Raw genomic sequence first — 25,343 nt, 5'->3', positions numbered from 1 at the left:
GGGGTCTCTCTGCTGGGCCAAGGACATCCAAGTATTCACAACATCAACTAGAAACTAAGAGTACTACTTAAAATGCTGGGACCTAATCTTGGGATTTTGAGTAAACTTAATTAGTTTCCTACACTTCAGCAGTGTATATTAAGAGAAAATGAATTCTATCAGCATAAAGGTGCAACAATGGAGAGCAAATGAGTTAAGCAATCTTCATAAATCAATTCATGTTAAATATGTGCTAATCCCAATCTGCACTCCAGTTAGATATTACCATACGAGTACGTTCCGCAATTTTAATTTAAACTGCCTGCAGTTTAACAGAAAAGGGCAGCAAATCAAGACCACTGTCCTCATTCACATTTGCTATTGCAGCATCACATCTGTGAAGAAAAACGGCAGAGATGTCCCAAACAGTGTCCACTGGCTCCTCTAAAATACCGCTTTTAATCCTCTTACATGATTCATTTATTGTGTGACACTGGTTGAACATATGCAGTCCTCATGTGAGGAAAAATAGGAAAATCTTCATTCCAGATTTACAGTCTTCAAAGTTCAGCAACTTTATAAGTTTTCCGTTTTCCTTTATAATGAAATAGAATCATGTGGAATTACTAATAGTTGGCTCACTAAAGGGTAAGAAGCTAATCTGAGTAAGCCTGAGGCATTTACTCAAAAGTTCACTCAATGTTTCAGATATCTCACTAGATTGGATTGGAAGCGATGTGAAAATAGCTTATTCTCTTGTTGTTTCATTGCTTCCACAACTCTTTCCAAGTCAATCTTCTAATTACTGAAGAACATTAAAAGACAAAGATTATTTCAACTTCTTTAGTTACACCAGAATTCAAGCAGGCTAAAAGTCTGTTCTGTAGAGAGCATATTTCTGCACAGAAAAAAATTTCCATTGTCAATAGTGAATATTTCACTTATCAGCTGGTATGCCCATGTAACAAACCATTTTTACTAACAAATTAATAGAGATAACCATAAGATTTTAAATGAAACTTTCATCAGATTTTTGAAAACTTTGTTGGAAACACTGGCTCAGTGATCAACAGAAAGGGTGTTCTGAGGCTGAGTTTAGACCATCAGGTCAATTCAACAGCATGACAGGGACAGAAACTGAAATCAGAAACCTAAAATATGCAGTCTGGAGATATAAATCTTAATAATTTGGCTAGACGTAAGTAAAATTCACCAAACCTGAAGGTTGCCTGCAAAGACAACTATCCAACTCCAGTTAGTAACACAATTGATTGCCTATCTCAAAAAAAAAATTTACTTGGATGAGCCCTTCTCTCCTCTATAAAAATCACACTAGATCAGGTATTATTCTGCAAATACAATCATAGTTTATCCCAAATCAAGAATTTAAGTGTTATTTTACAGAGGAGGGTAGAAGCATCATCCCCATCTTAGAGACAAATGTACACAGGTGCATCAAACAACATTTTCATGGTAATTCAGCAGGCTTGTGATGAGCTTTATATATAGCATGTCTCTTGTCATGTGTGCATTACTCAGTCAGCCCCATGTCTTCACTACAAAATGAAAGAAATTCCTATGAAAGAAATTGTTTCCAGAGAAGTAAAATCTGAGAAGTCTTTCTTACCTGGCAAAAAATGATGCTGCCACCGAAGTGCCTGTGGATACGTCAGTAGCAACATATGTGCTCTGGGAGGCAGGGAAGCTGTACAAGGAGGGTTTATCTGCATTGTAGCGGTTCAGTGCTGCTTCAGTCAGGCCCTCTCGACTAGTCTCTGTCATAAGCTGAGATATCTGAAGACAAAAAAAAAAGCAGTGAGAGTCATCAGTTTAAAACTCACTTGCTGACCCCTCCTAATCCTGAAGTGCCTCTGGGTTGCAGATGAAGTAAGAGACGCATTTCATTCACTACATCTGTGCAGGTCTGTGAACAAGTTTATTGCTTCTGTCATGCTAATCTACAGTACTTTGGCTCAGACCTAACCTTGTTTGCATTAAAACTAATGGGATAAATTCATCCCATCATTAGAAATGTCAATAATGTCAATGGCTTTCCATCCATATGGAAAAGAAAGCGTAAACCAAAATCCTTACTGGATTTCCCCTTATGGTACAAAAGAGACAGCTTAGAAACATGTAAGATACTTACATTTTACTTCAGAAAAAAAAAAAGTTTACCTTTGTAAAATAACACAGCACTAGTGTATTAAATAGTTTTGTTGACCTTTCTTCAGAAAGGCCAACACAGAAGCATAGGAAGGAGTCCCTTGGGATCCTAGACTATTTATCATCTCTCTGGAAAATTGGGATCATTACCACTCACTTTCATTAGCTTTCTTAAAAGGTTTTAAACACTCCATGATTTCATTCTTCTGATGGCCAATTTAGCATTTTCTTTGTTAGGAAGCCCCATCTCAGTCCTTCTCTGGGAAAAACAGATAATGCTAGCAATCTTCCAAAGCATAGCTTCCTTCCTCCTGCAAAAAGTTTGCTTAACTCATGTATTCTATTTCATTTCTCATTCCTTTCCTTATCATCACAGTAAGGTGGTGATACCACCACAATAGAAAGGGGATATCTTTGTGAGGTACATCAAGAAAAGTACTCGAGATCATCCTGTAGTTAACTCTCTTTCTAGTTAGGTTTGCTTTATTTCAGCTGTTAAACATTTTGGTCATTAAATGTGAAGTTGAAGAACTGTGATTTCATTTAGATAGCGAAACAGCATGCAATATGGTTAACATTCTTTCATTCTGCAGAAGATTATTCCATAGGCATTGACCAACCTCCAATCCACCTCTGCTTCTTGTATAGAAAAGTGTTATCTGTTCTGCTACATCTCAGAAGACAGTCTAAGAGTTTATCCCTATTGTACTTATTCTGAGGGCAATTAACTGTAATACTTACAGGAGCACTAAATTAAGCCACTGTGTTAGATGAGGAACCAGTAAAGTCGCTGAGAGTACCCCAATGATGTTACTTGCACACTGAGCCTTCTGATTTAGTGATTCGCTATAATGAATGAGCAGTGGGTCTCAGAAGGCTGAAATACTGGACTTAAATCATCTCGTACTACTTAGTGTTAAAACTCAGGAATTTAGGCTAGCTGCCAGTACCTCCCTGTGTTTTCAGCATGCAGGCAACCAGACTTTTTCTCTTCAATGTTCTGCTAACCTACACATGTCCACTTGGGACATCCAATACACTTGAATTCACTAACCAATAATTTCCTGAAGTTTTCCATAATTTTTGTTAACTCAGATCTTTACATTTGCCATGAATGAACTGGCACAAGATTCTGCCTTATCCATCTCAAATTACCTTGAAACCAATCTCACCATCTGCCACAATGGCCACTGCTAAGCAGTCAGATTTTAAAAGTTCTTCCTTCAGAGCAGAATACATACACAAACTTAATTCTGTCTTAGTCCATCCACTTCATATCGGTGAAATCAGGGATGGACCATGACAGCAGTGTTGGAACTAGATGATCTTTAAAGGTCCCTTCCAACCCATACCATTCTGTGATTCTGTGATCATTATTCAGTTATCAGTGCTGACAGGGAAGTGGGAAGTGAAGCTCAGTTGCGCAGGAACCTGATAGCAGTTAAGCCAATGAGTTGACTTATCTCAACTGCAGTCTCAATTGCAATCATAACTTCCCCATCTACTGCCAAATAAGGATTTGCTGTTCCAAATATGAGTTTCCACATACACTGCAGCATCATGCTATGGACATAAAAGGAGTAATTAAATGTTTTCTACAATTATGGAGAATTTTATGTGAGCCACACATATTGACAAATGCTATTAACAAGAACAGGACAGAGCAAACAAGAAATAAAGAGTTTCACACAGATTGTGCACATTTTCTGAAAGGTATTACTCTCAGGCTTCCTCAAAAGCTGATGAGATGCTTGGTTCATGAACTTTTGAATATTTAGCTCAAAATCAAATACTCTCTTACCAAGGAGACATGAGATTCTTTTAAAAAGATACAAATATACACCACTCCTCCTAAATTATGCACACAAACAGAAATAGATATTAGCCAGCAAAAGGAACATTAATGCCTTTTAACAAATGGGGATGAAGATCTTAAGAAAGCATGACCTAAGTACAAGAATTTATATTAAAAATGTAGAGGAACTGAGTAAGAAGCTGGAAATAATCAGACATATTTACAAATTCTGTATTTGTGGAGCACCATACTATCCATAGGACAAAGAGAGAAAACAGATGAGTTATTCTCATTTTAGGAAAAGCATACACTTACGAACTAAAGCAGAATGAGGTTGCTTCCATGGTTTTTCAGTAGTACTGCTATTGTTATCATGCCATACTAATACAATCCAAATACTACAAGGATGGTAAAGTCACTCAAACTGCAAGCTGTGAAACATCTGCATGGCACTGACCACCAGAGCCTGTTGAAAAGGCAGCAGCAGTTCCTTGCAGCTCTTCTTCCTGCTCAGTAACATAAGCTTGCTTTGTTGCAGAAAGCAGGAAGCTACTATTGACATTGATAATGATGCATTATCTGTGAAAAGCTGCATTCCAGTGTAAACAGCCGTGTCAGAGAGCCCTCCCAGAGCTGCCCTGGATGGACACTGATAATGGGGCACATTGGGCTTGTTACATACCCTTTTGCTCCTGAGGGTCCAGCATCACTGCTTCGTTTCTTTACTTGTGCTGGCACGCTTCCTGGGCAAAAATCCATTTCTCAGCATGAGCTCTCTCAGAATTAAACTCCCAAATGTGCATACTGTCTGTCCTTCTGCTCTGTTAATTTGCTGTTTGCCTCAGCTGGGACACTTCTTAGCTGACAGTGTATTGCAAGGATACCGAAATGGGAAGACACGTTATTTTGCTTAGCACAAGGTATAGGCAAATTAAGACAAAATAAGTACTGTCTTAAATCACAGCCCAGAATCTCCTAAACTAGGAATGGTTTCCAGTTTTAGCACTTGCTTCCTTGGCCTGCCAAAATGGGGGTTTTTTCACAGTGAAATGTCTCCAGAAGCAATGAAAGCTGAAATATTTCCCCAAATTTCAAAGGTTCTACTGTTCCTCATCCAGGAAGTTTTCAACACCACTTCATGTTATAGAGGCCAAAACACACAGAAGTACCTTGTGATACAGCAACACCCAGCCTCAAACAGAACGTCAGGTTTTGGTTGAAGGAGCATCTCAAGTCACTGTATTGCTATCTTTTCCTTACATCAAGGCAAGAACTGGAGAACAAACTAGAACATGACAATTAATTACAGAATTGTCCCTTTGGACACCCAGCCAGAGGTGATGAAGGGCAAAGTGCTATTCCAAATCCTAGGCCAGGCTGGGAGCCTTTTTTTTCATGTCCAGTACAACTTATGCTGCAGAAATTTCAACACCTGGGTCAATCCACAGGCTAAGCACCTCACCTGGCACCGGCATACATGCCTACAATATTTGACTAATAAATCCTCATTTATTCTCAGAGTTCAATACATATACATAAAGTAGTGGACAGAAATAAGCCCAGAAAATTCATATACAAGTGTTCCGAAACAATAACTAGTTCTACTGTATTTCCTTCTTTTGCTTCATAGGCCAGAGAGCATACAAATAATTTAAACTGTTATACCAAACTGAAGGGTGGGCTTTGGTGGTATCATACCATCCCATTTGCCTTGTCCTCCAGTCACAGTACCAGATAATCCCTTCTACTCTTACATTCCTCACTGAAGTTCACATATATACAAACATGAGTAAAATAAAATAAATTAGAAATTTAGAAAATCTTAGAAAATTTCTTTTTCCCTATCCTAGTTCAAAAGACACAGTTGAAAATCATGGCTTGAACTTGGGCTTTTGCAGGAAGAAGGGAGACACAACAGAATAATGTAAATTATGTTTGCCTGGCAAGTACAATTCACATAAATTTGCCTCTTCGGTGTCACTGCTCTCTCACTAGATACAGTTTCTGGAATTAGTGGGGAAAAGAAGCACAGATTCTTGACTCTCTTTCCTTTCTCTTCTGTTAGTACCCACATACCATATACATGAGGTTTAAGATAGGTTAATAGGATATATTTTGAGAAATTCCTTTATTGAATTGTTGGCAGCACATCAGTGCATGGATAAGCAACAAAAAGACAAAGCATGGAACAACACAACCTTTCATGCCTCAATAAAAACCTTTTAAGTGCATATGGAACAAGACAGATGTCCCTCCCCAAACCCCATTTTTCTCCTGTCTCATAAAAGCAAGGCACCCATTAACCTCTTCTTTCACTGCTTTCTGACAGTATACAGCAAGAGCTGGAAATAAGTCATGATTTAAATTCTCTACTTCATAGGATAAAGATTGCTCTGCAGTTAAACCACAGGTGTCAACCAGCCTAGATTCTCTTCCTGTTCCAATTAAAGTGTCACTCTGTGAATACGACTTGCCATCTGCAATATGAGGTTCATTATATTTACGTAAGGGCATTTTACAGCCAAGCTCATTCATGTTTCTAAAGCCCCTAGCTGAGGACTCCAACTGGAAGTACTGTAGAAATGGAATTTAACATTTATGAAAGATGTGAAACATTCTTTGTTCTGGATGACATGATGCACCCAGGAACATCCCTGAAATCTAGTAAACTTCAATGACTGATGAATGAACTAGATGCACAGAAATTTATGAAATGTATCCATGTCTGGAGCCAAATTCAAGATAAAAATCTGTGTCCAAAGTCACTATAAGGCAATCTTCAGCATCCAAAGATCCTAACCTGAAGAGAAAAGCTCACTAGCAAGAAGAAACTGATAGTAGAAAGCTCTTTCATATACGTGCAGACTCATAAATGACTTCTTTGGCAATCCACTCTTGATTCAGAGCAGCCCTTAATTTTCCACCCAATAAATACTGAAGAAATAACTTCCTGACTTATTTTAGACAGCAAATGTCTACATTTACCAAGAAACATGTTCTTGTGAAAGGTTCCCTCTAAAAGATGAGTTCATGACGGAAGCTCTAAAGGATACCTCTCCCAAAGCTTTCACACACCAAAAACATCATAAATTCTTATATATCTGCTTAGACTACAAGTTTAGGAGCTTAATTTCAAGTTCTCCGTTGCACACAATCGGGTGTTCTGACTCTTCTAAAATGTTCATCTTTTACCTTCTGTCCAACTCCTTTTGGCTCATCAGAGTTTACTCTCAGTGATAACAAGATAAAGTTATTCTTCCTGTTTGGCTCAAAGAGCTCAGTTTCTGGTCTATGGGAGTAATGAAACAGGCAATGAGAGAGGCATCTCACAGTAAATCATTTGCTTATTCAAGCAAAATCAAGTAAATGCAGAAGAGCATCTCTCAACAAGAGAATGTATCAATAAGCAGTAGGTCCTCTTCCTACAATTTGGCTCCTTTATTTGAGCCCCTCTGGAAACACTGACTTCTTCATTCCCTTTGCCGAACATGCAAGTTCTGCATTATGTTCTGTGCATTAATAAAAAAAAAACACAGAAAGAAATGATCTATGGTATTATTCAAAGGACAAGGTAACAGCTAGAATCCACTGTGCTCAGCACCACAAAGAGAAAGAGAAAAGTTGGTAAATTGACGTTTAATGTACTTAATTTTTTGTAATTTGTTTGTTGGGATAAATTATCATGTGAAAATAGAAAAGGGAAATACTTCAGAGTCAGTTTCAACGATCACTGTTAAACAGATTCAAATACATTGAGGTAAATTGGGTAGAGTGTTTACTGAAACTGGAGTGGGGCTTTGGGGGTGGAAGGTAGAGGGACAGAGGATTCTTTTGCTTCCTACACAACTCACAAATTAATTTTAACACATCCTTCACAGGGCAAAAAGGAACAATAACACCACTGAATCAGAGCAACTTGAAAGTGGTAGGGATTTGCAGAGGCAGTCATCTTAAACATACCACGGAGAATGGAGGACACACACTGCATCTGCCACAAATCACTCATTACAACAATGGTGATATTTCAGGAAATATTCAGCACAAAACCCACCTGTAGAAGAAATCATTTTTGAATGGTAACCAGCTCCCCGTAGCTAAGGGCACTCATAGCATCTTGCCATTTGATTATGACCTTTTCCTCTCACAGCAGAATACTAAGCTGCTATAGCTTGAGATCACTGTAACTGCTGACGCAGAGACCGAGTGAGCAATTCTTGATAGTCCTTTCCTATCAAAAGAATGTGTTCCATGAGGAAAAGACTGAAAAAGGACATGCACAACTGCTGCATTCAGGCTCTTTAGAGTCTGTGATGTAAATACTCCAAATACTGCTACCAAAGGCAACTATTCATTGCAAAAACTGAAACTTGAAGGGAGGGTCCTCAGGCATGTTTTCCTCCTGCTTTATTCAAATTTCCACACAAAATCTGAAATATTGATTTAGCAGAAGAGGCTACTGTAGTGGTACTGACTTTGTATTGAAACATAAAACAATGCGTCCTTAGAAAGAGTAAGGTTTGTCAAAGGGGGAATCGCTGGGATGGCAAGAATGCTAATTATGCTTTACTTCTAACAAGGAAGAGTCAGACTGTATTTAGCATAAACTATTTTCATTTAAACATTACTTAGTTACCATGACAGCACCTAGCGCTTAATTGCAGTCTCTAGCTTCCTGGTGTCCAAAAGAGAAATGACCTTTGACTGTTGCAGCCACATCCCATGTCCCTCTATAAACAAGATAGCTATTGAACACAGATCTAGCACTCCTCAGCAAAGACAAAATCCCAATTTGTACAGACACATGCACATCCTCCCATCAAAAGTGCCATGATGCAGTTAATTCTGTCTCACACCCAAGAGCCCATGCCATTAAATGAAATACTTTACAGTAAATCACTGCATGTCGTAAGATCAGCTACTTAGAAGCTGATCCAACAGCTGATCAGACATTCAACTAATGTTGGATTTATCTCTGCTGTGAGACATTTTCTCCCGATTCCTCTTCATAAGAGTTCTGTCTTATGAAACAGTATTTTTGTTTTTTTTTATGCTCTATTTTTCCACAGTAAATAATGACAGCATTTCCTCAGCTATCTAGTATTCTCCCTTACTTTCACCCCTTCACTCAGTGCACATTCTTGCCCTAGCTTTTGAACTGAAAAGCAAAGCGAAGCAAATCAAAATTCAAAAACATACATAGCAACAGTACTGCCTGAAAATCCATGAGTTACTTCTTGAGCACGCATTCTTCAAAACAATACCTAGTAAGAACTGCATTTTTTTTTCTAGCAACAACGAAAGCTTTATTATAAAACAGGAAATCTGCTCTATTAAGCCTGTGACAATGGTTCATTTGCTCAATCAGCAAATTCCCATACCTACCATAGCTTGGTAAATATAAGCTGATGCACATTACATTCCCAAGCAACCTCCACCACCGAGGCATGAGGGATATAGGTTCCTGGATCCTGCTTAGCAATGAATTCACTTTTCTCAGTTTGCCAATACCCTCTTAAACTAAGTAATCCATGTGAGGAACAGTTAGTACTTGATTTACATCAGAAGGAATCGGTGTACTGGGACTGAAAGAATACTGGCCCTGAAAGAGTATTGGCCAAGCTTACTTCTACCTCTCTACTTTGGTACTGATGTATTTATGGAGCAAAAAGACAAACAAAAAGGAAAATAATATTAAAGGATGGGAAATTACGTGATCTGAAGCATTCAGGACAGCAGATGTCTACCTAAAGCAAACATATCCTTGTACAGAAGTTGGAAATTCCAGGTTGCAGTGCTCCTTTAACCCGAGTCACCTCACCTGCCAATTTTATTTATTGGCTACTACTTCATTATCAATCTATTTTCTGAACAGTGAAGTGCCTACCTCATTACAGAAACACAACAGCTTTCATAACTCACCTTTCCATTCAGGATCAGACCAGCCTCTCCTGCCCTCCCCAAGGAAGGCACAGGCAGGAGAACTGGCCCAGGGTGCAGACTCCATGCCCCAGAGAAGCAGACTCCCCGTGGACAGACCCCAGCAGCGCTGCGAGCTGTCCCTTATGAGGAAAGCAGTAAAGCACTCTCAGCTAGACCCACACACCCCTCTCATTCCTGAAGCTCCACCAGCCAAGTCTCTGCAGACAGAACAGCAGTGCAGGTTTCCCAGCTGGCATATCCCCACACTTACTCTGCAAATGAAACATAGGAGCAGCAGCTAGCAAAGAGGTTCTAGCCTCAATTTCGGGTCCCCAGGCATTTCAGCAATGAAATAAAATAAAATAAAACAATAAAAATAATACTGTGCAACTACACAATAAACCTGCTTTCTTTCTCATCAAGGAGACAATAATAACATGGCAATCTGTGGGAAAGCTGAGGCTGCCCCCACCTTTCAGAATTTATTTTATTTTAAGTCTACTTCATTAAAGTTGTTGGTTCTCTTAATTACCTATGTATCCTCCTGCTGCATCATAAAGCTGTGCAGCTGGAAATTAATTGGATTTTTTTTTCTACTATCACTTCTATATTTCCTATCATATTTTTACCCTATTACAAAAGGAAGTCTCTTACAAGAGAAAAGGACTTTCTTTTGTGTGGCTTATTTAAAGTTGAGTGCATACATCCAGATTCAGTGATCACAGTGTAAACCCTTGCTGCATCAGCTACCTCTTAAGACTTCAGTGGTCAGGCTAATTGTGCTAAAATAAGTAGGGCAGAAGAGCATGTGTGGGCCATGAAAGGCTGTCACACCTGACTTCCATCTGTCTGTGCACACAGAGCAGCATCCAAATGAAGTAAGGGCACTCTTGAAGCTGAGGCAGAAGTCTTTCAAGTTCACTGTGTGCAAGAGCAATACATTTGTTATGAACACAAACTTTCATTTCTCTGATCAGCTACTATTCTGCCAGCAATGTCAAGGCATTATAAGAAGTTCAAATCTTGCTGTGGCTGCTTCCCTATCACAAACAGCAATCTGTAAGCCATTGACCTTTCACTGTCAGTTGACAAGAGCAGCTCTAGAAGCTACCAGAGTGTGTCAGCATGAGGGCTTAACTTAAATGGCATTATTGACCCAGAAAGCAACTTCTTTCTATAGCTAGCAAGAGAGTAAGCAATAAAAAACACCATTACTTTTTCCACACATAGGTGTGTGAACTAGAGCATTAGTCTTTATTTAAAAGACATATGATCAAGTTCTACCATTAACATGCGGGGAGAAAAGTACTTAATTTTCAGTACGACAAAAAAATGACAGGCGTACAGATTCCCATAGTGAATACTGCATAAAAATGCGTCATAACACAGATTTGGCCAACACACACAATCACCACAAGATTTCACCTTCTGGGGGGATAAGACCAGTACATGTCTGACATGCCTCTTGTCCAGCTGCTCTTGGAAGGTTGCATGGGTTTGACCCTCAGAAATCCAGCAAATGTCTTGAATCTGTTCAGAGGTTTTTACCATTCCACCAGCTTCCCCATTACACAGAAATTACAAAAAAGCTGACATCCATAAACTGCAGCCAAAGGTATAACTATAGCAGTACTGGCAGATACCACAGTGGTAGAGATCGTCTGTGTGTTAGCTAATACAACTATCCATAAAGTACCTTACAAAGGAAGCAGCTAGAGGACTTGATTGGACAAATGCTCTCAGACACATGATCTGATTTGTTTTTTTTTTTTTTTGGGGGGGGGTGGGGGGGAGTTCTTTGGGGATCCAGGAGTTGGACTCGATGATCCTTGTGGGGCACTTCCAACTCGGGATATTCTATGATCTCAGGCATGAGCGTGTGCACAAACACAAAATAAATTATCTTCTCAGCTACATTATTTTCTCCTTTTTTTTTTTTTTCCTAATTTTTCCAGGTCAGATAAATTTTGGATAGTAGTTTTCAAAGCAGTTAATGATTTAGGAGTAAAACTCCCACGTATTCTCAAGTCATAGCAGAGGTTATTTGATGCAAGTCAAACTGCCTCAGTCATGGAAAGCTACAGCACTAAAAGGCGTTTTGCCTTATCCCAGCAGCAGTGGTATTATCCCTAAATGAAAACATAGCAAGTTCAGCTTGGACTTCTCTAGAAACAGAACAAAATCATTTTGGGAAGTGCATCATGAAGACTCAGATCTTTCCAGGTGGACACCCACATCCCTAAGTTTGTAGAAACTTCAGCCCAAGATGGTGAATGAAGCAAGTTTCTGACTGTTTAAGGGCTGTTTGCAGTCAAGAGTCAAATCATTTAAAGGCCAGCAAGCAGTTGGACCAAGCAATACAGAAGTCTAGGAAGTTTAAGTTGAGAGAGAACAGGAAATCCTCCCTGACTCATCAAATATTCTAAGTTTGAAGATTTATTCCGTCATATCTTTTTCCATATGCTTTCTTAAATCATCTTTACATAGAAGTACATTTTTAAAAACTGATTAAATAAAAGTTAACCTCTGACACCAATGATTATTAATACTACTCATGAAGCTTTCTCTTTTCCTTCTGCTATGAAATATTAACCACTCATCATCTGAAAGGGCTCTAAGGAGAATCTTGTATATTGTGATTCATCCATTAGTGATATAAAACTTAAAATGAATATTTGAATGCTTTGTTAAATTCATGTCTTTCAGGACAGGTCTAAGGCTCCAAGTGCTCTCAGTTATTCAGGAAGCTCCATTGAAACCTTCAGGCAGAAAAAAAAAAGAAAAGCTCTATAAAAAGAAAATACTGTGTTGAAATCTTGCTGTCTGATCATTATGTTGACGTGTCCCTTCTCAGCATTTCAGTTTAGCTTACCAGATACTGCAGCATATCTTCCAGTGTATTACCTGTACTGAAATAAGATCTCTCCTCTTAAAAAGAGAAATTTGCCTCCTTTCTGAAGGAAGCATTTTTTCTGCTTCCTTTGTTTGGGCTCAATTCCGCGTGAAGTATTTAGAAATGAAAATATCCAGTCTTCTGCACAAAATTTAGTTCTTAAAATGCTGCTATAACCACTTAAGTGCTCACAATGAAATTAATGTCACTGAAGTTGCACGTCAGGTGACCCATTCAATGCATCATTTGTAATGCTGTCTAAGGAGCCAGTTTGCTCTCCAAATTCCTGACATTGTATTAAAAGGCTATGATGGTTCAGGCACAGAAGTTTTTATACTACATCATAACAGCTGTCCACATGTACACTCTTAGCCTGTTGCAAGTGCAAGGTAATGTGATTTATCTTAGTCACTCTTACAGACGTAAGTGAAAGAAACAAATTCAAATCATCTTGAATTTGCTGTAAGCTAAGACCATGCATTCACATTTACCAGGTATTAGTAAACTTGCTGAGAACTTATCAAGGTGATCACATGTCAGAGTCCTAAGAGGAGATTAGAATAATATTACAGTGGCATCTGGATGAAACTGTATTGAAGTTGATGCTGTGACATCCAGTTTTCATTCAAAACAAATTTTTACATTCTGATGTAGCCTTAGGTAGCTAAAATAGGAACCATTATGCAAAGCTGAATGCAGAGCTGCTCAGAAGTTACACCCTACGTTCAGAAGGGGTCCATGGGGCGAAATGTAAACACAGAGAACTTGCTATTACTTAGTTCAAAGATCCATGGAAGATGTGCAGAAGTGGAAACGAGAAGCACCAATAGTGTGGTGCTGCAAGAGAGGCACTTTTAGGGGGCTGAATTCCAGCTGGAAAAGGCTCAGAGCTAAGCCTTGCACTTGCCTAGGAAACGTTCATATTTCCATCCCCAAAGTAGAGATGCTGATACAATCTTCAGAAGCAAACAGCATATCCTTTCAGTGCAAATACCTTGTGAGACCATGATCCCAGCCAACCTCTCAAGTCAAAAAGCATAACAATAGTGTTCCTCTTTCCCCACAGGGAAACAGCATTTAGCTTCAACTTCCATGCTGAAAACTCCCCCTTTTTGGTGAATTACACAAACTATGCACTAATCTACCATCTCACAGTGTAAGTCTTGCTGAATTGCACTGCCCTTTGGCTTTGTGTAGCTGCCTCACCCTTTTCTGTCCCTAATATTAATAGTCCCTTGCAGGTGTTGCTTCTTTCATGATACCAATGCAGAGCTGTAGCAACAGCTAATTTCACAGTTATCAGTGCTAATGGGACCTGCCGTGAAATTGTCTCATTTCCAAAGGAGTCAGTATGCAGTTGCTAAAAGAGAAAAAAAAAGCCACACATCAGCGGCAGTGACCTGTCTATAAATTTAACAAGGTTGGTCTTTCTAATCTCTGTCACAATACCTGCACACCTGTCTTACTTTCATGTAAATAATAAAAATGTCCTGCTGGGGTTTTAAAATTATTTTATGACAGCAGCAACCATCAGTTTTAACAGCAATACATGAAAAGAATTCAAAAGGCGCCAGAAGAGCCTTCAAACAAAACCACTAGCTGGACAGAAAGAGCTCCTTCCCGGCCCCGAAGGTGAATGCCTTAAGGCACAGGTTTGATTGCCTTATTACCTTGGTTTGCATAGCTACAGCTGTTATTAGCAGTCATAAAAATCGTTCAACTGTGTTTGACTTGGAGGCCTCTTCCTGCAGTGAATTCTATAGACTTGACTAGGTGCTGAGTTATGCTATATTCTCCTCTGTTTGCTCTAGATTTACTGCCATCTCAGCTAATGAAAGCAAGAAAAGAAGGAGCACATCCTCAACTGAACACCAAATTAAGCCCTGTCGGGGTGTGATGCAAACCGCTAGGGACTGGACGGCTCTGTTCTGGCCCCCTTTCAGAGGCTCAGCAAAGAGCTCAACCTGCAAGCTTCAGGCTATGCACTTGCTATGACACTCCACTGAATTAAATGGGTATTCCCTACACAACACCAAACATTCTCGGCTTTCTATGTATACTCCTAGTTTGCTTCTATTTTCCAAGCTAATTGTGATTTTGCATCCAGTCATTGCGTGCAACTTCTATCATGTTTTCAAGCCCATTTGTTTCGGTTGGCCATTTCCAATTTCCAGGTCTTTTTCTTGAAAGGATCCAAGCTGAGCGTGGTTTTCCAGGAGCTAGCTGACATCACATTAGCTGAAGCTGGCCAAACATTTAATTCAAATGCATGCAATGATTTTTTCCCCAGTACATGTAATCTGCATTTTGGTCTGCAGGAACCATCATAATCCATCTTCACTATGACAGCTTTACAGTAAGAAAATCACACTCCCACTTTTCCCTTCAGGTCCTTTGTACACTGAGTACTTCAAGCATGCTAACTATCCATTCCCAGCTGGAATTTAGCGCACACTCACTTGCAGACTGTTTAATTAATACCATTCCCCATCTCTCCTGACCAGCTAAATAACATCAGATGAAGAACTAAATTTTCTCCTCAACACTGATTTAAGATGCTTCTTCTATTTAGGCAACACAACTCCTTTACTTCCCTAAGATGGCATTTAAAAAATCAGTGATCAATTTGGAAGATACGAACTACAGACATTTTCCAACTTGAACAGTTCTGAAAAGTGAATAATAGAGGGAAAAGGGGCACAGGCTTGAGTTTCGCTGTGCTCTACAGCACTTTCTGAAAAGGCAGGAAGGAAAACAGTTGAACATTCACAACCTGAAGCACTAATAAATGGTGAACATTTCTGAAAGAGGATATTCTTTCAAATTCAGACAATATAACCAATAATGAGAACTTTGGATGGGCAAATAATAACCACTGAATTCATAAAGAATTATTTTCCCTTAAAACAGAACCCAGATCAACCCAGAAGTAGACTCCATACAGCCTTAATGATCAATGCAGTATCAACCAATTCCTATATAGAAGAAGGGCAGTAAAAGACAAATGACAGTCATATACAAAGTCTTATGCATCTTCCCTAATGCATTTAACTTTGGAAGGCAGTGCTCACAGTAAATACTGCTGATTATTTACTCTTTTATTCATATGCATTCTTTGCGTATATTTTCACAGCTGAAGTGGCTCACAGCACATAGACAGTATGTTCTAGTTCCTGCTATAAATTATTACCTGTCTCTGTAGTACCTTAATCTCAGATAGACATGTACTTTGTGAAATATCTAAGACCCTTGTGATTCTTCTTAATTTCTGCCTTGTTATAGGCTTATTATTTCCTAATCTTTACCATTAACATCTGCTAATGCTTATTCCTGCTCTTTTACATACCCTGGTCACTTTTTCTGTTGGCAGCCTAAGAGACAGGAGAGGACAAGAACAAAAAAAATACAACACACATTTGTAAAACTTAATAATAAAAGTCCAGAAGATTAAAAGAGAATATCAGCTTAAAATAATTGCCTGAAAGTATACAGTCAAGACTTATAGCTATACTTATTTCTTTCTCAAAAAAGTCAACCTAAATAAGCTTCAGAAGGCTATTTCTCTACTTTTTTTCTTTTTTTTTTTTTTTTTTTTACACAGTAGCAATTAATATCTACTTTCTTCTACATAGCACACAGACAAAAAGTCACAGCCCCAAGGAGTTTACACAATAACCTAAACTGACAAAACACACTCCACTATGATCTAAAAATAAATAGCGATTAAAATTAGTGCAGGAACTGTTAGTTGATATTTTTTATAAGCAAACACCAAGATTACATTAACTGGCCCACTGGGAATAAAACAGATTTACAATAGATTTAATTAAATGCATCTAATGAAGTCCAAATATAACAACAAACAGGCTCATCATCTGAAATATAGCAAACCATTCTGAACTGTAATAAATGTCTCATGTTTATCTTCAATTTTCATTTTGGTTTTCAGCACCCCACAGAGAATTTTTATTTGCTCGTGAAATGTTTTGGATTTTTCCCCTTCAACTTGTTTACTCAATTTGTAACATAGAAGTTTCAGAAGTTACTTTTAAACCAGTTTTTGAAAGGAAGTCTTTATTTTAATTAAATTTTAATAGAGCATCATGAACTGATTTTCTGCTCCACAGTGACATGCCAAAAGAAGGATTGCTGACTAGAGGTCAGTGGGAGTGCAGTGATGTAATCTATATAAATGAGAAAAAAAGTCTCCTGTCTCTTTGCAGTGTATACTGTAGACATTTGCTAAGTCATTTACACTAGGACAAAGGGAATACAACATGGGTATGAACTAGCTCCAAACAGTAGAGGACCATTCTATATGCAGGATAATAATAATAATAATAATAAAAAACCACTCCTGAAATATTTCCCTACAACTGCTACTTAAGAAGTATTCTTAGGAGGGGCTGAAACACTCCCCATTCATTTCCTTTCCAAACATTTCCTTTTAAAAAAATCAATGCTGATTCTTTTTTTTTTTTTTTTTTAATGTCAGCAGAATGGCATATGATTACTAAAAGCAAGAGTTATGATTGCTGGTCTGTTACCAGAGAAGTAAACTTGATTTCACATTGATTTTAGATCAGAACCTATCCTGAAGTTTCTTAGCAGTTTCCTTTGGAAAAGCAGGAAAGGAGTCTTTCTAAGAGGAAATGAAGAGGAATAAAAAGATATATTTGTGTGTGTACAAGCAAAAATACATGCGTACAAAAATTAATAAACCAAAACATGGATGCCCAAAACATCAGAAGTGGAATCAATATATGTATGCACTAAAACCAAAAATTCAGGAGGTTCTAGACTAATTCTCCAATACTTCCCACCACTGAGTTGCTCTGCTCGTAACAGTCACGGCTACAGAAGCTCTACAAAATGGGGGCGGCGTAGCCCTTTGACCAACCCGGAGGTTGAAATACCCATTCCTGCATAGCATCCCCTACTGACAATGGGTTTCAATGCACAGTGTCCAGTCCTATTGAAGAAATAGATGGTTATGAAAGCGTATGAAAAAAATGTCTACAGTTTCAAAGCTTGACTTTTCAGCAGAACAGCATTATGGAACGTTCCCTAGGAGCAAACAGAACTTTGTATGAGGGTGACAGGGTTGTAGCTTGCTGGAGCTACTTTTACTAGGAATTAAGGAGTAAACAACTGTTTCTATAAGGAATTAAATAAACAACAGGGGAGATATATCCTGGACTCAGAAGCTTTTTGAAAGAATCATTTTCAATAATGCTAAAACCTAAAAACTTCAGAGGTCAATTTAAAACTTCCATAGCCTTGATCTTCCCAAGAGCACACTTTCAAGTGAATCCCTCTAAAACAAAGCTCGTTTCCAATCTCTTTTTTTTTTTTTTCCCAGAAAGCACAGTAGCAACTTGTTGTAAATGCTAAAGTGCATGAAATCTGTGCAGTTGATAAAAATTCCAGCTCAAGTTGTATTTGAAGATTAAAAGAAATCAACATCAGTTTCATGAAACTGACTTTTGGCCAGTCTCCTCTGCTTCTAAAGATTTTCCAAGTTATTGTGAACCTTTATAATTTCTCCATCTTATAATCCACTCTGATACTGATTCTTCCAGGAAGCCACAAATTTAACTTCCACAAATAAAATCACAAGGTGACCCTTATTTTCCAGAGCACAAGTAACAGAAGAAAAGGTTATTTTCTCAACATTTCATAAACTGCATGGCACTCATCTCAGGCACACCCTTCCACCTTCTTGTAAATGGGATTTTTAACATATAAAGCATAGGACAATAAACTTTGTTTCATTCAAATCTATTGCCAAGGTTTAGTTTTGATGTACAAAGTATTTTGAGTCCTTTTACAGGAATGGACTTTAAAGTCTGCAAAATGTTATACAGTTACTGCTCCAGATCTTTCAGTCAGATTTATATTAGGTATTCTGCCAGTAGAATTTAATTTTTCCCCCATTCTATGTCAGTGCAATATTTAAAATGTCTAGGAACCAAATTCTCTATCTACATAAGCACAAACCATGCTCTTGCTCTAGTGGAGCTGTGGCTACTGATAGGTCCATTGGCTTTCTGTGGTACCACCTGTGGATTCTCCAAGAAACTACAAAGAGGCATTTCTACTTAAATGTAATCAAATCAGGCACAATACTAGCAGCAATAGCATACAGGCATTACACAAAAACTTTTTTCCCCTCAAAGATGATATAAAAATGTCTAGCAGATAAAATGGGAACCTAAGAGCAATCAGTTATTTTACAGTATTTCTGTTAAGCAACTAATAGGTACCCTCCTCCTCTCTCACACAAATGGAAACCAAGCCATAAAAAGTCTCCACTGACATGCTTTAAACTGCCTATACTGGAGCACTTATGAGGAATAAGGTGCTATAATAAGGTGCTATGCATCTTCATCATAGATGAATATCATAGATATCACAAAATGTCTAGAGCCTCCTTGCACTGCCGACTGTTCCTGTTTTAGAGACAAAGGATGGAGGAGGCAAGAAGAGGAGGAAAATGCTCATAATATCTTATTAAAATCATTGAGCAGTGAATGGAAGAGGAAGCAAAGAAACCCACATCACTAAGCCTGTAAAATCTCATAACCTGCATAACCCCTCTCTCAAGTTCCTTTCCAGGAATCCTGGTCTTGCTCTTGCTATCATCAGGCCAGGTGTCTGCATTTCACCTCCTTCTGCGTAAGTAGGAATAAATCTTGATTAGATGATCTCTGGCAGTGTTTAAGGGGATCTATGCAAAGAGGCTGAAGTAGAGGACAACACTGAGGAGATAATCAGCTTCAACTGCTAAATTCTGGCTAAATGGCACTTCCAGGAATTCAGGATTACACAGGTGAAGACCCTCGTGATGACTGACTAGGGCAGAGAATCACAAAGCTGGTAATACAAGAACTGATTTTTATTTTCCTCCAAAGCATTCATTTAAAAAAAAAATAAAAATAATAAAAGTTTTAGGACACTCTGATACTCTCATGATTCGTCAAGAAGGCCTGGTGGTCAAGAACCCTTACCTGTGTTGTTCTCATAAGTCACATGAACAGTAGCTGGTTATATTATTTGCTGATCAGGACAAATGATGGTATATCTCGTTTTCATAAAAACAACAACAAAAAAAATCAGAAATCTTCCACAAGCTTGCAAAGTAAGTGTCAGTTCAACCTGCCTAACATTGCAAGGCTCTTCATGGTGAATTTCATAGAAGCTGATCCAAACGTAGACAAAGTTTTTTGAGCACACTTGCCCTGTCAATCCTGTCTGTGATCACTGCCATGATATACCTTCATGGTACAATTGAGAATCATGTCGCATACATTTTTTTTTGTTTTACCTCCTGCACATCGGCAGTGAACTTTGCACAAAGCCTTCAAGGAAGGAAGAGACTAATCAATTAAGAATTTATATCTCACTACTATACATTTTCTTCTGATGTGCTCTGTATAATTTCTTTAGTAATACTTTAATTAATTATCCATCTTCTATATTGCACTGCAATTGAGCAAATATACAAGAATAAAACAGAGGTGATTGTGCTCATGGTTTGGGTTTAAAACCAGCAACACTGCCTACCTCCAGTGGCCCTAAACTCGCCAGGATTTAAGAAAAATAAAGCCTCACAACTTTCCTTCTTGACGCTGGTTACATCTTTGTAAACTCCTGCAAAGATGGAAGAGCTGAATACATCTCCCTGCAAAAGTCATAGTAACTAACAGTATCTCTTGTACTTTTAATAGCGTTATATTGCCCTGTGATGCAATGAGAACATCATCTTCAATAGCCCTTCTCCAAACTTTTGGCATGGCTACGGACAACTTGTACATTCTGATCTGACCAAAAGTATCTGAGACCAGAAAGGGAAACAGCAATTATCTTATGAAAATAAAACATTTACTGGGAATCTTTCCTTTCTCTAACTCATGAGGAAATAAATTAGTGACAAAAATCAGTCTCAAACTGGCTTCTATTTATCAGCTATATCTTTCTTACGGGGAAGAAAATATCACTCTACATGCTTTAAAAACGAAATATTTTTCAAAACTCAGGCTAAACACTTTTTTTTTTTAATAGCCTTGACTTTCTTGAAAAGTAATAGTGCAGTAAAAGGTATAAGAGAATTGCAGAATTCACATCACAGGAATGCATTACAATTATACAGTGAGACTCTGAACTGTACTCGCTGTAGATCAATGCAGCCACAATGAAACTAGAGTAGCAGAAGTGACATCATCAAGGATAGTTCTAACCTTTAATTCTTTGTCTTTCCCATTAGCCAAAAGCCTGCGCATACATTTCGACAGCTATTTAATAAACACAAGTACATGCCACTATCATAGATTTTAAAAGAATCTAACTATTTGAAGTAAAGCACAGCTACGACAGATGCACGTACTTGATTCAAAGAGCTGTCACAACAGAAAAGCCTCACTACTGACACAACTAATGCCTTGCACTTGTTGCAGTATAGTCATTGGACGTTTGCATCTACCAGTCAGACTTTTTTTTGACTTATTAAACCAAAGTCCTCTGATACCTTAATGATACAAGTGATGACAACTGCTGTGCTCCCATGCAAGGCAGAGATACAGATGCTCCTGCTGAGACTTCCTACTTACATAAAGCACAATGAGCACAGACCAACCTCTTAGAAGATGAGGGCTCATTACCTTCCCTTTCCCTTCAACCTTTGGAGCAATTCTAAGTTGAGCTACAGAGAGGTTAGGTAGGTGTGAAAGGTGAAGAGCAATTTCATTTCTCTTCAAAGAAGATTGTGGGTTTAAATAAAGATGGTTTCATTGGCTGGGAGTGGCTTTTTCTTCACACCATGCAGATGTAATCTTCCTTACTGTCCACAGAAGAGGGCTAGGCACAATCAAAGTTCAAAAGTTGCTGGATAATCAGCCTTATGTTTTCATTTGTCAAGAGGAGCAACTCCAACAGATTTCTTAGCTCTACTACTCTGACGCAGCCATGTCAACTGCAAGCCAATTATCCCGGAGTGAGAGAGAAGAGTTTGGTCCCAAATGTATTTTATATGACAACACACATCTCTCACATTTGCAGTGGTCTGGAATAAAATAGTTCAGTTGGAAGGGACCTTCAAGATCACCTAGCCTGACTGCCCGACCACTTCGGGGCTAACCATAAGTTAAAGCACGTTATTGAGGGCGTTGTCCAGATGCCTCCTGAACACTGACAGGCATGGGGCATCAACCACCTCTCTATGAAGCCTGTTGCAGTGTTTGACAACCCTCATGGTAAAGAAATGTTTCCTAAAGCCCAGTCTGAACCTCCCCTGGCTCAGCTCTGTGCCGATCCCACACATCCTGCCATCGGTGACCAGGGAGCAGAGCCCGGCAGCTTCCTCTGCGCCTCCCCTCCTCAGGGAGCTGCAGGGAGCAGTGAGGCCACCCCTCAGCCTCCTTCTCTCCAGACTGGACAACCCAGCGTCCTCAGCCTCCCCGCACAGGACAGGCCTCTCAGCCCTTTTGACAGCTTCTTGCCCTCCTCTGGACACTTTCAAGTACCTTAACATCCTTTCTATATTGTGGAGCCCAGAACTTTTTATATTGTGGAGCTCCAGGTGAGGCCGCACCAACGCTAAATATAGCAGGAGAGTCACCTCTTTTCACCTCATTTTGGTTATGCTGTGTATAATGCATACCAAAATGCAGTTTGCTTTCTTGGCTACCAGGGCGCACTGCTGGCTCACGTTGAGCCTGCTGTGACCAGCACCACCAGATCCCTTTCTGCAGGGCTGCTCTACTGCTACTCACCTCCCTGTCTGTACCTGTGTCTGACACTACTCCATCCCAGGTGCAGATCCCTGCACTTACCCTTGTTGAATTTCATGCCATAGACAACTGCCCAATGCTCCAACATATCTAGATCTCTCTGCAAGGCCTCTCAAGTTAAGAATACCTTCCAGTTTAGTATCAGCAGCGAACCTGCTGAGGATGCACTTCCCTCCTGCATCCAGATCACTGATAACAATGTCGAACAGGGCTGGCTCCAGTATTGAGCCCTGGGGAACCCCACTAGTGACTGACCATCAGCCAGATGCAGCTCCATTTATTATGACCCTTTGAGCTCTGCCATCAAGCTGGTTCATTACCCGGTATAGCATGCACCTGTTCATCTCACGGTTGGACAACTTTCTCAGAAAGATTCTGTGAGGAACAGTGTCAAAGGCCTTAATAAAATACAGAAATATTACATCTACCACCATCCCTTCATCCACCAAGCAGGTGACCTTACCATAAAAAAATATCAAATTACTATGACAGCGTAAGCACTGCTCAGCAACAACTAGAACATCAGTGTGTTATCAACATTATTCTCATCCTAAATCCGCAATGCAGCACCGTACCAGCTAGTAGGAAGAAAATTAACTATCCTAGCTGAAACCAGGACAGTGGTGCAATGGGATTGCCTCGTCCTGTGTTTTTAAAATGTGGTTCTTAAAAAGTGACCAGCTATCATGGACCCCTAAACCTTCTCAAACAAATTCTCGGCAGACACTGCTAACTAGCTCCCTAAGTAGCTTCAAGTTTGCTCTCTTAAAGTCCAGGGTGGCAACTCTGCTGACCTTTTTTGTCATTACACCAAAAATTTTGAACTCAACTATTTCATGACAAGGGAAAAACCAACCACTTTAACTCACATTCACTGAATTAAAGAGAGAGCTGTGCCAGCAGAGAGTTTGCTGTTCTATTTCTGATGCCATTTCAGAAACACTTTAGAGAAAACAATAGTTTTACATGATAGCTATGTGGAATCACATTTCAGAGTTACATCAGCCTCTAGCTATTTGTTCCTTACTTCCCAAAAGCACAGCATAGCATAAAAAAAAAGCTTTGTCAGTTTATTATTTTTTTTGCACAGTAATGCAATTCTTCATATTTTAAAGCCCAATGCTTTTTCTAAGCAAAATAAAAGGAATGACAATGTATTTACTATTATATTACTAAGTATAATCTTAATGTCTCACTTATTATGTAAAACAAATGTCTCAGTCAAGTGAACAATACATTGATTTGCGTCTTCTTTGAGTAGTACCCCTTAGAAATCTAAAGGAAAACTACTAGAAATTTGCTTTCTGATTATTTTGCCATCACTCCATCCTTCCACATCTCAATTAGAATGAGTTACCCTTGTACAAATATCTCTATTTTCTCTCTTCTTGCAAAGGATGTAGAACAATAGCGAGATATAGGAGGAATGTCAGCCATGGGACTGAATCTTTATGCAGCTTTAAAGACCAGTACATTGCTTATAGGAATGATTCAACCCAATGGTGTTTTTTTGTTTGCTTTGCTTTTGTTTTTAGAAGCTCTGAATCTTCATACACTTGAGTAAGAAATAAAAATAAATATAAAAATAGACAAAGAATTCTGAAACATACAACAACTACATTGAGCTCTGGCAATGTTGTTGGAACTGTTGGAAAAGCACTCTTCACTAATTTGTTTATTACAGGCCTCCATCCAAAACAGAGCACCAGTCATCTGTTGTCATCTGGTGTTTATCTTTCACCAGGTTCAATCTCTAATCTAGGCTCTCTCACCAGCTGCCACTCAAGAGCCACTTTCAGAACAGAGGGACAAAGAGTCTAATAGGTGACTAAGTACATCAGAACCCAACTCCCAGTCAGCCCAGTTACTCCTGTGCTGGAAAACTTCCCTGGTGGTTTCAGGAATTCTAGTCCTTAGCTATGTATTAGATGTATTTAAAGGAAGGTTTCTCCATAGAATATGATACCAATTGCCTTACGCTATATGGAAATTTATCCTTAACTTTATTATCCTAACAGCAGAAAGGTTTTGGTGGTGGTTTCTTTTGTTTGTTTTTAACTGCTCGCATAAACATACAACCTTCTTATGAATTTTCCTAAGCTTTTGGCCTCAACGCTATTTCCATGGTAATAGGTTTCACAAAACTGTACATTGCATAAAAAGCATATTTCCTTTTCTCACCTCCAAACTGGCTTTCTTAACTTTTGCATTCCTGTGTTCATGAACTATGAAATAAAGCGTAAGGACACAGTGAGCATTTCACTCTGATTCTGTGCCACCTTATTTACAGTGTGGGAGACAAAGGGACAACTTTATTTTAATGCATCAGTTTGTCATCTCCCTCTCTCCATCCCATCTCTGCATCATTTTTCCTCACTGTTCAGCCATCTCTTCTCTCAATTTATTCTTTTGTTCAATGATGCAAGCAATTAGCACAGATACTATTTCAGAAAAGAAACTAGTCTCACACTTGGACAAAATTCTTAAGCAACAGAGCAGGGGAGGAAAGCAAGACTACAAATCCTCACTAATTGTGATCTTCTGGCTTTCACTAATTAACAGGATTAACTCACTCCTGTAATAGTCCACAGATTACTTCCTCACATCACAGCTGAGTCATGGGGTTTTCATACTCATAGGATAAGCCCACTTAGCTCTTTTCAATCCATGGGATACCCTTTACCTCCTTCTTCCCTTGGTCACCCTGGTATCATGAAGGGGGAAAGTAATGATTCTAAGGTCATTAAGCCATGCATAAAAATGCTGTAAGAGATCAAATCACACCAAGGTAATGCAAAAAAAA

At 38.9% G+C, this 25,343-nt stretch overlaps 1 protein-coding gene across 1 annotated transcript in view; it reads right to left on the bottom strand.

Annotated features, from left to right (window-relative positions):
- KIF26B (kinesin family member 26B) overlaps positions 1 to 25,343 on the bottom strand; it is a 295,268-nt gene that overhangs the window by 171,942 nt on the left and 97,983 nt on the right. The window contains exon 4 of the mRNA XM_040551406.1: positions 1,607 to 1,773. Within this exon, the coding sequence (XP_040407340.1) occupies positions 1,607 to 1,773 (167 nt within the window). The remainder of the gene's footprint in view (positions 1 to 1,606; positions 1,774 to 25,343) is intronic.

This window comes from Cygnus olor, chromosome 3, assembly GCF_009769625.2.
Source record: "Cygnus olor isolate bCygOlo1 chromosome 3, bCygOlo1.pri.v2, whole genome shotgun sequence".
NCBI classification, from domain to species: domain Eukaryota; kingdom Metazoa; phylum Chordata; class Aves; order Anseriformes; family Anatidae; genus Cygnus; species Cygnus olor.
Note: the sequence above shows the minus strand (reverse complement) of the source record. Positions and strands in the feature narration are given on the sequence as shown.